We start from the raw sequence: 18165 nt of genomic DNA, 5'->3' as shown, positions 1-18165 counted from the left end.
TCCTCCTGCCTCCCCCCCCCCTCCCCCTCCTCCTCCTCTTGCTCCTGCTCTTGATTTGTCGCTCCGGTCCTGGAGCGCGACGCGAGGCGAGGAAGGATGAGTCCCGCCCACTCCGCCACGCGACGCCATCAACTGCAGCCAGACACAGCAAGCACGCCGCACTCTCTTTTCTGATTTATTCATAACAGGGTATTAATTATTCATGTTCACGACCAGGTAGCGACACCCAAAGGATCCACATGGTGTGAACGTTACGATGTCATATTCATTCTCACTTACCGGTTAATGCATCACAACAACTAAAAAAAAAAAAGCAACAACTGCAGGAGAGTTCCCACTCTGGCACGCAGTGTTGCCAGAGTCTTAGCGTCTGAATACTAAGAAGATTAGTCCCAGGGGAAATGTGACAATGTACAAAAATAGCTACAGGCCTCAGTGGGCTTCTAGCTTCACCTGCAGGAAAAATACACAACAAAACAAAACAAAACAAAAGCATCAGATCACAAAACAACGTGCATGTTCCCACACTGCTCATGGCATGAAGTGTGAAGGTGAAACGGTCATGCAGAGGGATGTGACTGGGACTTCCCTGTGCAGCACAAACGTAACGAGAGCTGATTCCAGCAGTCCCAGCTTCAGCATGGAGCTGCACTCAGAGTGCCGTGCTGCTCTGAGCTGGCTGCTAACAGGCCTAAAATAACAATGCAGCACGCAAGTAAGGTTTAACATGCAGAAGAGCATAGTTTTGTATTTCAAAACGGCCAAGTTTGCAAGAGTTTCTTCTTCTTCTTCTTTCTGCAGCTCCTTGTAGAGATTGCCACAGATCCTGCCTCCATCTTATCATGCCAACGCTCTCCACAGCTTCCTTTCTTCAACCTCTTTCCCTCCTCCCTGGCAGATCCACTTTCAGCATCTTCTGTTGAATATACAGCATCCACTGTCCCTCTAACTCTGTCTCCACACCCGAGCTGTCCCTCTGATTTTCAAAAAATAAAAACAAATCTTAACATCTTAATCTCTGCCACTGCCACCTCCTCTTGTTCCTCTTGCCTTTGTGTTAGTGTCACAATCTCTGACGCTGCCCACATTGCAGCCCATCTCACCACTACCATCTTGTTTAGCCGCCCTTCCACTCATGCAGCGATCCGTCTGTCACAAATCACACCTGACGCCTTATCTCCATCCTGCACTCTCTTCTCCACTGATTGGGGCTTCGAGTGGCTGACCCCGGGTGCTTACACTCACCCACCTTCAGTTCCGCTCCTTGACGTTTCACTGTTGTTCCAACTTTCTCCATTTGGCAGACGCAGATTACCTGTTTTAAAGTCTTCCTATGTTTTAAGCGCCTTTTAACAGGATACCAGACACAAAGTCGTTCTTGTTGTTGTTGTTTTGTCCTTCTCATTCACACACACTTCTTTCCAAACCTTCACCTCTCCAGACTCTCTTCCACCTGCTCCCTTCTCTCACGTCAGACGAACATGCAGAACAGCATTAAGCTTAAAATTGCTTAAATAGCAAACATTTTGACATTCTGATCTCATAATGCAGCTAAAAGAATGTTCAAGGTGCCATTTTGACTATTAAACACACATAATATGATATGTTTGCTTACGCAACCCTTTGTTAGATCATGAAAACTGAATAACTCAAATCATTTACAGTGGATTTTGTGCAAATTGTTTAATTCCTAATCAGCAGACTGCTACATGTAGCAAAGAGCAGCGGTGTCACTTGTATTGAACATAACATTGCATATACTGAAGCTCATACTCCAACATTCGGGAAGAAAAAGGCTGGCGAACAGAGATCGGCTGATAGCGAGTGAAATTAAAAGCCTCCCCGTATCTCTGCAGCAGAGGAGCCCCCCGAGCGGCAGCAGCAAGCACAGCAAGCTAACACAGCAGGAAAGCAAAGACACACTTCAGAGGGAAATGCTTTCAGCGGCACTGGGTACACACCTTGGCGTTAATATAGGGGTCAAAGGGCCCACAGCGTTTGAACTCTTTATGCTCTACAGAGCTCTGGAAGGGAGGAAGAGAAGATAGGTCGATGGGTTTTGGTTCAGACAAGCAATGAACAAATAAGTGATGATCATAAATGAGCCGAACTGAAGGGGAAAAAAAAAATGAGTTAATGAACAATCAAATGTCATGAACAGGCGGCGAGAAATGACACAAAATGAGCCCAAAAATGTTCACGAGCTGAAGCAAATCTGAATGCAGAAGTTCAATAAAAGATGTGATGATTGCATCTGAGGAGCTCAGAGTGTGCCATGTCTCCTTATTTAAACAAAAATAAAAAAACAGAACAGGCCAGAGATGGTTTGAGCCTAGAGGCTGTTTGTGCATTAGGCACCCGAATAAAATATCAAAGATGAGAGTTAAAACTGTTAAGATGGTTAGAGGAAACGAGAGCTTCACACTAGCACAGCGTCAAAGGGCTTCAAGTATCGCATTGTCAAAGGAGAAGTCAGCCTCATGATGCGCCGAGGTTAGAGCACTGTCACGTTCTTATTTTTAACGTTCCACCTCTGAATATAGATCATGCCATGCTCAAATGAGATTTGGGTTTGAAGGATCTGACTGAAAATAATCGGTTTTATTGTAATCGCTGACTAAAACTTGAGTCGTCGCTGTGACACTTCGAGGCGGCTGAGATGCTGCCACAATGCCCACGTGTGTCTCCTGAAGACGAAACCAAACAATGCAAGGGGCAAGTCAGTTGGACGCTGACATCATTTCGGAGCTAAACATCTCGGAAAGACAAAACCCAAACTGTCACGGCGGCCAAAAGGAACGTGGTGGCGCCAGCGCCGAAGGCAAGGGGCAGACCTGCTCGTTGAGTTTGGGGTGCGAGGGTCCCTGGTGAATGAGGAGCCTCACGATGTGCTCGTCTCCCTTCCACGCCGCCAGGTGGAGAGGGTAGCAGCCCTTGTTGTCGGCGATGTTGGTCAAGGCCTCGTTCCGTAGCAGCGCCTCCACCACGTCGCTGAGGGGGGGAGCAAAGGCACAGGATGAGTCAGGATCACGCACTAATGAATACACAGACAATCGATAGCTTCCTCCTCCCCGAGGAATGACAGTCCGAGCAGGGAGACTTCATTTCACCACAGAGCGCAACCGGCAGAGAAGCAGCGGGGCGTTTCACCTACAGCCAAATCAACTTAAATCCTAAAATCACCAAAACAATCGGCTGGCTTTCACAAACACAAATCAGGTCTTTTGCACATTACATCGCACAAGTGCACGATACATAAATTCGACAGCGTTTCTCCTGTTACCTGATGCACTTTTGGGTTTTTGAGTTGTACAAAAGGAATGAAAAGGTCAACGGAAACCCAATCTGGCTTGTGAAAAACGACACCGTACACTGCAGCGTTTCATTTTTGTTGTTCCGTGAAAGAAACCTGACTGCAGCTCAAACATTTAACAGAACCTACCATTTGAATTAACCTACAATTAGAGCTCACCCTCTTGGAGGAATTTTGGCCCACTCTTCTTATTGACGTTTGCAGATGTCCGTTTCTGCTCAGCTCTCTTAGAGGTCCCACCACAGAGTTTCAGTCAGGTGAGGTCTGGACTTTGACTGGAACACCTTGATTCTTTGCGTTTTTTTTAGTCATTCTATTGTAGATTTACTGCTGTGTCTTGGACCATTATCCTGTTGCATCATGGCCAAGTTTTAGCCCCCAGTTATAAACTTTAACCCTTAACCTGCTGGCTAAGGCCCGTCCAAGAGTCTAAGAAGCAGCTCGTGGGTTTTCTGTAATTTCTCTGAGTATTGCACGGTCTGACTTTGGGGTGAATTTGCTGGGACGTCCACTCCTGAGAAGACTGGCAGTAGTCTTAAAGGTTTTCCCACACACACAGCTTTTCCATTTTGGCTTTGTTTTTTGTTGTTTAATAAAATAACATTGTGGACTCTGTTATGTGTTTTTATACAGCTGAGGTGAGACTTGAAGAGTTTTAGAACCTGGTAAAGACCAGATTAGATCATTTTGATTAGGTCCCAATGTGCACCTAGAATTGAAAGAGGATGGAGCTGAACACAAAAGCACACTTTTGATTTGTTTCATCTCTCTGCACAAAACTCTTTATATCAAACAATGCAAAGAATACAGCAATCTCTACTTTTACAACTGACTTTGCCAAATTATTGTGAAAAGACAAAAATCATCCTCACTGCTTTATGGATCCATTACCTTCATTTGGCAAGTGGGTAAATAAAATGTGTTGGGATAGGTGTGCATACTTTAATGTTGAAAATTTTTTGTTTGAAGACAAATTAAAAAAAAAAAAGACATACGAAGAATGGCAGACAGTGAAAAGGCGTTGTACCTGTGCCCGTTAAGGGCGGCGTGGTGCAGAGGGGTGTATCCAGTGCTGTCCACACAATTCACGTTGGGGCCTCTCCAGATACTGTCAGGGACAGAAAAGGATTGTTAGACTTTTTCCAAAGACATGTAAATCCTAACAGATATGAAACACACTCGGTATCCTTGTGAAAAAGCTCAAACTCTGGGTGTGACCGCCTCCGATCTGATCGCTATCTCAAGGCTTCGCTTTCACCCAGCAGCTAGATTGCCTCACCGCCCAGCTCCACCAGAGCACAGGTACATTCTTTTACACTCTTTCGGTGAGACATGGGGAATGAATAACCGCTGGGCAGACAACACTACAAAACCAGAAAGGTGGAGAAAAGAAAAAAACACTGTTGACTGTCTTTCGCCTTTTGACGGCAGGCAATAAAAAGCTCAGTGATGAAGCTGAAAGGGATGACGTGTGAAGTAGGCCAGCGTTAGTCCAGCTCTTTCATTCACTCATTCATTTGCTCTGAATCTAGCCGTCAGCTTTGATTGGTTTGTTTCTTTTAATTTGCAAAGAGACCTGCGGTGAGGGAGGGGTGGGGGAGCGGTGACAGAAGGGAGAGGGGCGGTTTGAAAAAGAGTCATTTAAGAAACTAAAGGATGCCTGGTGAGACAGAACGGGATGTGAAGCTCTCTGAAAGACCTCGGCACATCCTAAATAAGTCATGTGATTCGGAGATCCCAGCACGACTGAACCACATATCTCAGACCGGAGCCGTCTGCTCTACGGAAAGAGAATTGGAGCAAAAATAAGCCGGGCCTTACAGGAAGTCTGTGTCGAACGCAGAGTTGTTTTTGTTTTTCATTTTTTGAGGATGACCCCAAAAGTTAGCAGGCTGTAGATGATTACTTTCCTAGAGCTTCTGTAAAGATTTGTCCATTGCTTTATCAGATATTTTGCTAACACACAAACAAACCGGCGTACACACACAAAAGGGCAAAAACATCATTGCTCTTTCACTGTCTGCGGCGTGACACAGGGTTTTTTCTCCGCGTCCTCGCAGCAGCATGGCTTTGCTTCACAGGGCACACACAGCTCCCGTTTTTTTGGTTTGTCATACTAACGGACATTTTGCCCCCCTCTCTCCTAAAGTACATTTCCCATAATAGCTCTGAGAACAGCCTGCAATTACACAGTCAGAGCCGTCTCATTAAATAAGTGTCTCGTACGGCTCTGCTCTGCAGGCTGCGGAACAATGGGCCTGACAGAGGGCAGACGCACACAGACGCACCGCTCTCTCGGTTCAGAACATCGGCTGTTCTGTTTATTTCCTACAACAGACCTTCTGGGTCCCACCTCACATGTGGGGCGGCCACGCGCCATCAAAAAACAGAGCTCGGAGGGAGGATGCGATGCGACGACATAATCGATGGGGTTACGATTATGTCAGCTCTTAAGGCATCGCACATACTGTCGACACCTCGGCTAGCTGCTGTAAAGCGTACAGTAAGCACTGCTTTGGCGTGAAATCCAGAAACAGACCCTCCAGTTTGCTGTCCCAGATAACAGAGTTATGCAACTACAGAGAGCAAATCCCCCCACCACACACACACACACACACATTAACATAAACATGAACAGGAGACTATAGCATAAATCAGCCATAGGGCAATAATAACTACTAGAGCAGTGGGAGCTGATCCGCCGAATAACCATGACTTTATGTTTATTTTGGACTGAGTAAGACCACTGTTCTTGTGCTTTTAAGATTCTGCGTGCAACACAGCGTACAGCAGGTTCCTTTTCAGAACTTATAAGAGACTCGGGATCAATTAAAGGCCCATGATGCTTTAAAGGAACGCATACTGCCCGCTGCTTTCCATGCCAGAGAAACTAAGATCACGTCATGTTGAGAAATGATGAGCTACTTCGCTGTTTTGGTCAAACCTTGAAGACAACCTTACGCACGATCTCGTGTGACATGGCGACATGTAACGTTACGTGTTGTGAATAACTCTCAGCAGCTGCCACGTCAAATTTTAGCTCAACGGCTGTAAAATTGACCAAGTTAAGCCTTCTTTTTTTTTTTTAAGGTTAGTTGACTGTGGCGGCCACCTTCAGCTGCATCAAGTCCAAATATGAAACCATTTGTAGATGTATATTTGATAAAACAAGAAGTTTTACAAGTCCCGTTTAATGCCAAATAAATGGCAGGACATCCCTTTAAATGTACATTCAGCAAATTTCCACAAAAAAATCCAGAAGAGCGGCTACAATTTCTGGTCCATTTGCTAATTGGTCATTGTCATCAATCATGACTCTGACAGGCATTTCAAAAACGCTTCTCAGTCAGCATCACGACCGTTGTGTCACATCTGCCTCGTGACGGGACAGCAGCGTAACACACACACACTGCTGACATGACATCACTTTTTTTTTTTTTTTTTTTTTTAAATCAGGGACATGGCTGCTCATTAATCCTATCTGAAGCAGAGCAACTCAACATTTCATTACATTTCCTTACTGTCCCAGTATTTCAGCTTGCTATTAAGAGAGCTGCCAGCAGCAGCCGCAGCCGCAGCAGCAGCTTTGGAAGCTGCAGAAGTGTTTCATCCTTTGAGCATTTTGGCAGCAAGGCACCCAAGGGCATGAGTCGCACTGGTGCTCCAGAATCCACTTCATCCTCTTACTACGGCTCACAACCAACCTGACCCCGGGACGGGGCTTAGGACCCGCAGCAGGGTAAATGGGCAAAGCAGAGTGAATTTGATTCGGGAGGGGGCACAGTCATGGGAACTGACGGAGGAATTCCTGTTTGAAAGGCCAAGCTAATCCTTAATTTGCCTGAGGGAATATCAACGGAATGAAGCTGGAGTCAGAATGGGATTCGGAGGGGGGGCTGTAATTCTCTGTTTTACAAACTTCCGTCCGTACGAGAAGTGGAGCTATGATGTCCCAGCTTATGTGCTGCGAGCTTTCATTCGCACAGATTAGTCACCCGAACTGAAGAGATTTATGAAGATGGCAATTTCCAAAAGACACGGGCCGCCTGAGGCATAAATCTCGATTGTGTTCCTCCTGATGTCCAAAGATTACTGCAGAAGAAAGTCAAGTGCAGTTTCCTTAAGTTTCAGCCCAGTTACACTTAAACTGCGAGAAGTTATTTTTGTTTTGTGTTTGATTATTACACGTATATCACGTGGGCAGTAATTTTCAAATATTTGTAGGAGAATTTAAAAAAAATTAATGCAACCATCAAAACAGCAGCACTTGTTAATGACATGCCAAGTTTGTCTACTGCTCCTGTCGAAAAATAACTAAATAAATAAACTCGGTCCTAGCCTCTTACTCTGCCATCATAGTTTATTTTGAAAGGACTGTGAAGTGGAAACTGTAGTTACGGGTGAGCTCAGCTTCACTGTCAGAACACGTGCACCCCCTTTTCAACGTGAATTCATTGGGCCGGTGAAAATAAAAGGAACACAAAGCTTCCCGGAGAACAGAATTTGCAGCAGCACGTTTTTGTGCCCAAAGCTTCTGCTTTATTAGAGTCTTTCAGCTGTGGATGAACTTTTTTTTTTCCACTGCAAGTTCCAATAGCGTCGACTGCGTGGTCATTTTTTTTTTAAAGCAAAAACACGGAACAGGCAATTGTTCTGAATTGTAAAGCAGCAGCTGGGATTAACACTCATTAAAGCAGTTTTTTTGTTGTGTTCCTGCGCCGCATAATTAGCCCCGCAACGAGTAAAAGGATGAAAGAGGAGAGGAGCGTGAATTGCTCAAAGTAGGTCTTGCGTTTGGAGCGGCGGCTGGTAAGGCACACAGGAGGGGCAAGACTGGACAGGACGAGATGGGGTCGGGTCGAATATTTAAAGAAAAATCTAATAAATACCAACAATTGAGCGCTATGCTAAAAATGCCCATCCCTAATACATGTATGCAAGTCATACATACTCATTTTGCTCAGATGAGCGACTCACAATCCGTAAGAAATCTGCTTCACCCCAGAGCTAAAAACACATAACCAAATGTTTATTTAGGGAGCCTCTTGGTAAAATCCAGCAGTGCCCTAAAGCAAATAGGGACCCAGGTGAGTCTCGAATAAACACATTTCTCCAGCAGCCTATTAGCATAGTGACCACACCGCCAGGAATTAGTCTACCCCAGGGAAACAAGCCCGGCGGTGACTGGCTCGTGTCAGCCACCGTTGGGGAAAATTGGCTTCATTATGCATACGGCTGGCAGGTGTTACAACCAGATACCCTGCTGCCAAAAACTGAACGTGAGCATCTTAATCTCAGTGCAGACTGAAGTGTCTGCCAGGGTTTCCCTAAGGCTGCTGAAGGACTGGGGGGTGGGGTAAAATATGAATAAGGCAAAATATCACCTTCCTTCCTTGTGCGTCAGAGTAATTCATACTGCTGGTGCCAGTTATCGGGATCAGAACCAACAAAATGATCCGCTTTAATTAGGTGACCCTGCTCCCAACACAGCTACTTTAGGATTGCCTGAGAGGGCCCTAAAGGCGAGAATATAAGAAGCTGAAGTTAATGAATAATAAAAAAAATATATGTTAACTGTTGTTGTATTTTGTTTGCATTCAGAAGTCAGAATTTTCAAGTTCAAAGCTGAAAGAAAGTCAACAGGATCGCCGTCTGATTCGGGAATTTTCACTTGGAAAATCAGAGGTTTTTCACCAGCCCCATGCACATAAAACATGGTACTAGGTGCTGTAATAAACTGCAGATACACGTAATTGTAGATTTAAATATCTTATTGAACCAGTACTGTACAACCTAGATTTAAAAACAAGTTGCAATAGTGTTTGAATGCTAACAGGAGTTATGCTGGTCAATAAACAACAATAAGCAAATCTCAGTGGCTTTGCGACTAGAACATGATTTAGTTGGATCTGACGTCATTCCTAGATCCAAAATCTGAGGCAAATGGAACGCAGCGACTCACAGTGAGATCAAATAAAAAGAAATGAGAAAACCGTACCTTTTGTGGGCTTTAAGTTTTACTAAGTAAACATGTAATGTATTATTTGAAAGTTTGTCAGTTCAGTAAATAATGTAAACTTGGCCTACTGTGACTAATATTGTGGGCCAAGTATTGTGTATTGCAATTAGGGCTGCGCAAAATATCCGCATTCTGTTTATACTACAACATCAGTACCCGCAATACCAATATCACAAAAGACAAAAACCACAACTCCAACCTCTGGGTTCACATTAGAGCTTTAGAAACACGCAGTCTTTGGCCAACAAAGGTGACACGAGACTTGACAACCTTACACGTTCACATTTAATGACTAAGGTCAACGTAAAGTTGCAGATTAGTTAAACATGTATAATTTTGGTGGAAGCCAGAGCAGGTCTTACAGCAGATCATACTTGATTAAAAACTATGAATGCATGACATAGTCCATGGTTACCCTGTCATATAACGACTTCTTATGAGAATGTCCTAATCATGTGGTCATCTATTAGGAAAAGTTAAGGATCTCTTTAGTTAATACCACAAATCCCAAAGGCACAATGACTGAATGAATGTCGGCACTAAGTCAGTCTCTTCAGTGATTGCAAAGAGAGATATTCTAAGCTCTTAATGCCAAACTTTCATTGCTGAAGAAAAATAAATAAATAGAGGTTTATCCCGGGAAATTTACTGCATTTATGGTTTGGACCGATGCAGTGGACCGACTGGTGTGCTAAAATTACCATCAAATATAATCAGACAGTCCAGTCATAAGTAAACAAAAGTCCACCCCCACTCTCAGTCCTTGGTTTTTGCTTGTAATGACTGACAACATAATAAAAAGGATCTTATCTTTACCAGGCTCTAAAACTACTTAATCTAACCTCAAGTGTAGAAAAAAAACACATAAACGGAGTCCACCATGTCAACCTTCCTGAAACAAAACCAGAGCCAAAATGGAAGCGTTGCACGTGAAAACACTAAGCACACCCCATGACCCAGCAGCTTGTAGAATGTCCTTTCCATGAGAGTTTATCAGTCTGTTACGTGGTTGTGAAGGAACTTTGCCCCACACTTTTTTTTTTTCTTTTTACAACACTGCTTCAGTTCATTGACGTTTGCAGATATTTATTTCTGCTCAGCCCTCTTAAAAGTCCCACCACAGCATCGGGCTGCGGTCTGGACTTCGACTGAACCACTGAAACACCTTGATTCTTCTCTCTTTTTTTTTTTTTAAAGCCATTCTGTTGTAGATCAGCTGCTGCATTTGGGACCATTGTCCTGTTGCATCGTGACCCAGTTTGGTCCAAGCTGTCTCAAATTTGACTCTAAAGTACTTCTGACCGTGAACTCCTCTGTAAACCAATGACTGCAAGGTGCCCAAATCACCACCCTTCCCCCACCGTGCTTAACAGTTGTTATGGAGGTGTTTGCGTTTAGTTTTTACCAAACGTGTTGCTGTGCGCCATTAGGAAACATCTCTACTTCGACCTCATCTGTCCAAAGGACACTGTTTCACATCTTGTCGTTCATTCAGATACAACTTTGTGAAGTCACGGCCCCCACGTTCTGTTTAGAGAGAAGACGTTTTCTGCTGCAACCCCTCAAACAAGCCACACATGTTCAGTGTGTCTCTTAATGTCCTGTCCTGAACTTTAACCTTTAACCTGCTAATTGAGGCCTGTGGAGTCTGAGATTGAACTCTTGGGTTTTTCTCCGGATGCTGCACGGTCTGACCTTGGGGTGAATTCGATGGGACGTCCACTCCTGAAACCCCTTGATTCTCTAAAGGTCATTGCTGATGTCTTTCTTCCCTGACATTGTGCTCAATAGATAATGCCACAGTGGGATCAGTTGTGGGTTGTTTTTTTTGCATATTTGAGGTTAGATTTGAATAGTTTTAGAACTTATGGGTAAAGACCAGGTCATTTTTGTTATGTCCTGATACCCCCCCGACTGGATTCAAGCTGAGTCGCAGTGGCTCGGCCACTTCGATGAAGCTCTTCATCGCGGCGCCCCTGAAGTCCACAGCGAGCACCTCGCGGCGCAGGAAGGTGTGAATAAACTCCATACACTCAACAACTGCGATCGCGGGCGGTCCAGCGGGATCCGGCAGAATCAACGGGATCGGCATGAGAAATGTCGCCGGCGCCAGGCTCGCGTATTTGAGGATAGCACAAAGGAAAAAGGGTTGGACTGTAAAATAAATACGTAATAAAACAAAGGTGCCACTATGAAGTTATTCAGAGCCGCTGCAGATCGGCGTCACGCATCGTGCTCAGATCGAGTCTGAGAAAATGGAAACAGCAAGCAGTTGCATTCTGCAGTGCTGACGAGCCGACCTTTGAAAACCAAACTTCTGCATTATATATTTGCATAGTTGAAAACTTTTTTTTTTTGAAGGCTCAGCTTACTCGCCGAACTTATCGGCAAACCTCAGCTTTCAGCTTTTTCTGAAAAGCTATCCCTCACCCCGATCACGACTCGAGTTTGTGTAAGAATGTGAAAGTATGTCTGATTCACTCTGTTGCTAATTTGATATTTAATCATGCTTAACTATTCCAGAGTTGCTGGGGTTTTTTTTGTAATGTTTGCAAAAAGAGCCAAAATAGAAGGGGATTTTTTTTTTTTTAAAAAAACACACACATTTCAGCAAACTTGTTTCCTGTGTCAACATAACGAGGACAGAAGTATCAGCGTAGCTTCTGTAGCTTCACTGTAGGAGTGGACGGCAACAGCAGCTCAGCAGGTGGGCTGCTGAGAAAACAGCAACCCAAAAAGCCAGATGGATGAAGATGTCGGACAATGTTTTTGCCCGTGTCTGTCTGTTAGCAGGATATCTCATCACCCGCTACAAGGATTTTAATGAAACGTTTGGAAAACATTTATTGGAAGCACATCCACAACTGATTACCCTTTGGAGGCGGCTCAATTTAAGATGGACGCCACAGCCATCTGACTTTTGGAAACACAAAAATGCCTATTACATGGATATATATACAGATATTGAGCTAAAGTTTTTGGGTAATGGTAGCTGAGGGTCGTTCACCACACGTACTCCGAGCACTAAACATTGCATAAGATCTTCGCTTAAAACTTTGGCCTTAACTGTTGATGTCGACCCTGTTTGTCTGTTAACAAGATATCTCATGAACAACTAGAAGGGTTTTAATGAAACTCTCAGAAAGTAATCATTGGATGTACATCAACAACTGATTAACTTATGGGATCACCCTAATTCAAGACGGCTGCCACAGCTAATCAACTTTTGTAAACACATAAACGTCTCTAGCTTTGTTAATTCTAAAGATGTTGAGCTAATATTTGATGTGGTGGCAGCTGAGAGACTTCCTCAATGCACACTCTGAGAACTAACACATCCCACGAGATTTTGCATGAGATTGCATATAACGTTATCGACCGAAACGACAGCAACTCCATCGTTTCTCAACACAACATGACCTCAGTTTTTAAAAAAAACTCGGGCACGACGGGCGACGAGCGATACGCATTCGCTTGAGAAAAAGCCCGGCCTTTATTTGTCGTACGTTTCTGGCAGCAGACAGAAACACGCTTAACACCTATTATGTCGCAACACTTCTCACTGAACTTTCTTTCCCTTACAAAACAGGAAGCATCAAAAATTAAAACAAACTAAAAAAAAAAAAATTAAAAAAAACTAAATAGCAGCACTTTCTCTCGCAAACTAACAATGCTGCGTGTTCAGCGTTTCCAAGAAATGAGTTTTTAAAAAAAAAAAAAAACGCAGCCCTGTCAGCAGCGCTGCTTCAAAAGAGCTCCCCTCCGAACCAGCTAATCACCCCAGCTCTGACCCACTTGGATGGAATCTATTTATAACCCGCCAACACGAAGACGGGCTGCGCACGTACCAGGAATTCGTAGCGACTTCCTGCCGGAGACGACCCGAACACGGAGAGCAGGGCATCCCAAACTCGGATGCTCCTGGAATGCTAGCACGGCCGCGTTAGATTCCCTCAGCTCCCCCTGACCCTCGGCTCCCTGTCAGCTTCCACTCAGGGGTCAACAAATGAGAGAGGGTTTTATTTCCAGTTTGAACCACCGTGCGAGTGTTTCTTCACCTCTTACACCAGCGTGGGCTGATCTCAAGGACCTCTCCAAGGGATGCGAGCACAGAGTGCCTTGTTAGCACCCACCGTGTGCACAACTTCTCGGAGTCACAGCTGAGGATTCCGAGCATCAGCACCCCGCTGGGAGGCTGTCATTGGGACACACATCATCCCTACAGTGCAACTTCACACACACACACAGGTCCTAATAAAAAGAAATGTCAGGGGATTGTGTTTTTTTCCTCTCTCCACAGTCTTACAAGGACAGCAAGTGCCATTTCTCGAGCAGCGGATATTCTCTCGGCTGACAGCACAGCCTGACAGCACGGGTCTGCTCGAGGATGAGCTGGAAATTCTGTTTATGACCAGGACGGGATGATCTGGAGCTGCGCCCGCGCCTCTTAAAATGCGAACCAAGTCATCAAACTTAAAATAAATGCTTCAAGATAAAACGAGCAAAACAAAACACGTTGGAGAGAAAGTACAATTTACAAAAGATTAGTTGTGCTGACCAAATTCCTGACCCCTGAGCGGCACGACAAGGTAAAGAAGAACGACCCCGCAGTTCCAGTTTTGAAGAGACTCAAGTCAATGAGAGTTTGGGCGCGCGGATTTGAGAGAAAACTAAGTCCTGTAGAGAGGAGACGCCCACAGAGCGGATGAAAAATGCCTACGTTCTGATGTACAGACTACAAGAACCTTAAAGCTCGTGGGATTCGGAAGAGTTCGCTAAAGCTCAGGAGTCGCACCGTGATTGTGTAGAAACCAGTCTGAGCAGTAGGCTGGGTTCTCTCGCTCGTTCCACCACTGAAAGTTGACGTGGAAATGTTTTCATCAAACTTGCCTACGGCATAGGACACACTGCTCCCAAAAGTACACCATTATGATGTTTTTTTTGTTGTGCAGAAGTAGCGAATCGAACAAAAAATAAAAAAAATTTAAAAAGCGACAAAAGCAAAAGAAGAACAACGGGTGAATGGCAATAGGAGTGCTTCGGCGCTTCTGCTTTGGCCCTCCTGATCAGAAGGCTTCTCCTAATAGGTGGTCCGGTTCTACCCAGATGACAGCTCAATTTTCTAAGGAAAACTACAAAGTATACAGCAGGCCCGGAACGGTCTTTTGAGGCCAATATGAATATGAAAAGCACCCCTTCTCGGCTTTGTCCGGGGGGACAAAGAGCACTGGCTGTGGAGCTGGGAGACGAGTCCTCATCTGGCTGAACTCTCAGAGAGTCCGTCCAAGGACTCGGCACATTCCTGGGTTCACTTCCCCTCAGCAGACAGGAACTCTCCCCCCCGTCAGGGGCTTCTTCTACCTCCCATCTAACTGCAGCTGCCTGCTGAGGTCATCTTTCTGTGGAAATACGGGATAAACCGACCGAGTTTCCAGCCCTGAGCAAAATAAATAAATAAGATAAAATAAAATCGACTCAGACACTTAAAGGACTGTCCTTTCATGACGAAGAGTTAAACCAAGATCGTGTTATAGTGAGAGGCTGTTTTGGTTAACCGGCCATCTTAAATAAATCACCTCCCGGGCGTTTCACTAAAATCTGACCAGTGGCTCACAAGATATTTTGTTACCAGACAGACAGGGTGGACTCTCACGGTTAACGGCATCGTTCTGAAGCACAGATGTTGCGCAAGAGTCGAGCTCAGAGTTTCTGTTGTGAATGATTCAGCTCAATCTAAAAAAAAAAAAAAGACTGAGCTGGAGTCATTTCTGTGCTGGATAATGTTGACGAGCTGAGGTGGCCGTATTGAATTAGGGTGACTCCGAAAGTTAATCAGCTGTATAGGTTTCATTAAAATCTGCCCACTGGTTTGTGAGATATTTTGCTAACAGACACAGATAAAGGAACAAAAAGCCTTTCCTAAAATAGATATCCACTTAGTCTACAAACAGTGTTCAATCAGACGTCCATCTACACCAACAAGACTGCACTAATAAGGTTGAACTTTGACCTTATTACTTGTGGAGGCCCTGGCCAGCAGAGCAAATGGTTGAGGGGGGTGGGGGGGTGACACCGCCGTTTAGAACACGCCGAGGGGTCGGTGTCTGTCCCACGGCAACGGCTGGGATGTGGCCTCCTGGGAAAGCAAGGCGTTCCGCAGAGCCGCACAACGGGCCCTGCTTACAAAAACACTGCGAGTCCGAACACGCAGCCCCATTCCAGGGAAAGAACGTCAACAATCTGGTGGAAACACACACACAGACGCAGCACACCTTCAAAGTGAAGCGCCCGGTGGATAGTGTAGCAGAAAGCCATGGATCTGTCTACGCGGTAAACAGGATGTGACCGCCGCACACGCACAGGTGTAATAAACCCCGCTGTAAACGGCGCGCCGAGTCGTTTCAAACGAGTGTTGGGAGTTAAAAAACAGCTTGAACTGTTAGGTTTTATACACAAGGGGAAGTTAACACAACAGCTACAGCCTTTGATTTTAAAGAAAAGCCTTCACCCCTAAGAAAATCTCCTCTGACGGGATTACAGGCCGACACTTTCCAACAATGGATGATGAACGGGTCACAGACAGATACAGCAGACACGCAAAGCCTCGGTCTGGACTACTTTGGCAAGCCGCTGTAATACCCTCAGACGTATTGACTATTTCATTATGCAGACTAAATCAAACGTCGCACGAAGCAGCAACAACCCCTCCCCCGGGGGGGGCTTCCCTGTGGTCGATACTCTACCCGTCTGACACGCTCAGGTGTTCGCAGGCAACGTGCGGAAAACGAGTTTCCTGCACGGCCTAGTCAATTATTTCCCAGAGTTTCTCGTTGTCACACGTCGATTGCTCAAGATGGGCCACTTCAGGGCTACGAGCGAAACGCAGAGCCAGCTGTGACTGCATGACAGTTGTAAACTGGATTTGCTGCTAGACGGGTTTGATGTAATCGCACGGAGCGTCCACCCTGCACCTCCAGCCCTCGGGTGAAGGTGGCTGGCACCAGGACGCCCAGAGGGAGAGCGGGGGTGGCAATATTATCTGATGGTGCTATCAGAATATTACCAAATGTGCTGCAGGTGGCACACAGCCCTTCAGCCTAACCGGGAGTTTTATTACGAACACGTCTGGCAGCCGTGTTCGAAGCAGACCTATACGGGCACGCGTAACTTTAAGTAACGTCTGGAAGGATGAGATCGCAAATACGAGCAGCTGAACTGAGCTCCCCCCTGGCCGGAGGAGGAGCTCAGGGGGAGCTTCGAGCAGAGCCGCTGCTCCTCCGCGTCGAAAGGAGCCAGCTGATTTGGCTTTGGGGCACCTGGTCTGGATGCCTTCTCAGACAGGTGTTTCAGACATGCCCCACCCGCAGGAGACCTCGGGGCAGACCCCGCCTGACGAGGTTACATCCCACAGCTGATGTGGGAACGCCTGGATGAGCCGGAGGTGGTAACCTGGGTGGCAAAAGATGAATTGATGTTGCTCCGATTCTGACACTTTTCTGTACGTATAATTAGACCCTACCGCAAATACGTGCCCATGGTTGATTGGTCTTTAAAGCTCAAGGTCAGAGATGATGGTTGAAAAGCAGATCAGCCGATCAACCTTTCGTCCCTTCTACCCCTGTATTAGATACCTGAAGTCTTCCACTTAGGACGACGGATCTGAATAGAGGCCAGCTCTCCAGGAGACTGGTTCCAGAGCCCATGCTGTTGGTCAAGGTGACCACGGCTACACCTAATCCATACTGCTCAACCTCTCAGTCGCACAAACTCGGGCTCCTTCCCCAGCAGCGAAAGCCAGTTTCAGCAACCAAGGGGAGTCGGAGCGTCGAAGGCCTCCACCTAAAACCGTCACTGAATCCTCAGGGCAGGTGGTGGATCCACGGGGAGGGCGGGCCCCCACGTCCAGTCAGCAACAAACAAAAATGGAGCGAGAAAACATCTGGAGGACAGAGTGAAACCCTGCTCTGGTCACATCTGTTTGACTTCCGCCCGTTCTACAGTAACAACAACATCTGCATGAAGTTAGGAATGTCTGATCTCAAGAACTCCAGCCCTTAAGGACCCCTCTTCTGCCAGTCAGGCGTCCAAAGGCTGCCTGTAGATAAAACATGAGCTGACAGATGCTTTGAGACGTCTGAGCAGAAGACCCAACAGTGACAGAGGAAAGCCAAAGAGAGAGATTACAATCGTTGCGCAGCATGAGATGCTCGAAACCACATCAGAGGACCTGCCTTCGTAACCGCAGCTAAAAGGTGCAATTCTCTCCTGAGTTCACGGCCACACATCAGAGGTCGGCGGTGCAGGCAGCCTGTTCCTCAGGTGAAGTTGTGTTTGGGAGCACAGGAGCCGTGAGCTAACAAAGGAACATGCCTCTGCTCCTGCGCTGCACGGCTTCAGGTTGGGTTTGTTTGGCAAACATGACACTGTTTGACTGAGCGCTCGTATCTGACGAGCTTTAAACACACACACCCGACAGTAAATGATTAAATCATGGCAGACGGGAACACTCTGGTGTCTCTGACTCCTGGTGTTTTGGGTTTTTTTTTAGTAATAGGCTCCTGCCGTTTGGCTTTCCCCGAGCCCTACCTGAGCAGGCTGGAGAGAGGGTGAGAGGAGGCGCCGTGGCCGCCGTGGCCGCCGCTGTTGCCGCTTCCTGCGGTCCCGGACGAGCCGCCGGCGGACTGCCGCTTCCCGGACAAAAGCTTCTCCACCGCGGCCAGGTTCCCGGTGCGCGCTGCGTCCAGGAGCTCCTGCTCCTTCCCCATCGTTAATCCCAAAGAAAATGTGTAGCCTATATATGTATTCAGAGGAGGAGGGAAAAGGGGGGGGGGGG

The 18165-nt window shown here is 46.1% G+C and overlaps 1 protein-coding gene and 1 long non-coding RNA gene across 13 annotated transcripts in view; one reads left to right on the top strand and one right to left on the bottom strand.

The window, feature by feature from the left end:
• Nucleotides 1-18159, bottom strand: part of LOC108232044 (ankyrin repeat and SAM domain-containing protein 1A) — a 66687-nt gene extending 48528 nt beyond the window's left edge. For 10 of the 12 annotated variants that reach the window (XM_037976906.1, XM_037976910.1, XM_037976902.1 and 7 more), the window contains exons 1-4: nt 17919-18159; nt 4341-4421; nt 2835-2991; nt 1962-2024 (exon numbers count right to left, since the gene is read on the bottom strand). In XM_037976906.1, the coding sequence (XP_037832834.1) occupies nt 1962-2024; nt 2835-2991; nt 4341-4421; nt 17919-18097 (480 nt within the window). In that variant the 5' untranslated portion in view covers nt 18098-18159. The remainder of the gene's footprint in view (nt 1-1961; nt 2025-2834; nt 2992-4340; nt 4422-17918) is intronic. The other 2 variants (XM_037976909.1, XM_017409566.3) reach the window with 1 other exon arrangement.
• LOC119617270 lies at nt 17593-18103 on the top strand. Its single transcript, XR_005233486.1, has 2 exons — nt 17593-17729; nt 17881-18103. It is a non-coding gene; the product is annotated as an uncharacterized LOC119617270 (long non-coding RNA).
• Nucleotides 18160-18165: the final 6 nt, after the last annotated feature.

Source organism: Kryptolebias marmoratus, linkage group LG8 (genome assembly GCF_001649575.2).
Source record: "Kryptolebias marmoratus isolate JLee-2015 linkage group LG8, ASM164957v2, whole genome shotgun sequence".
Classification (NCBI taxonomy): Eukaryota; Metazoa; Chordata; class Actinopteri; order Cyprinodontiformes; family Rivulidae; genus Kryptolebias; species Kryptolebias marmoratus.
This window is presented reverse-complemented; position numbering and strand designations above follow the sequence as displayed.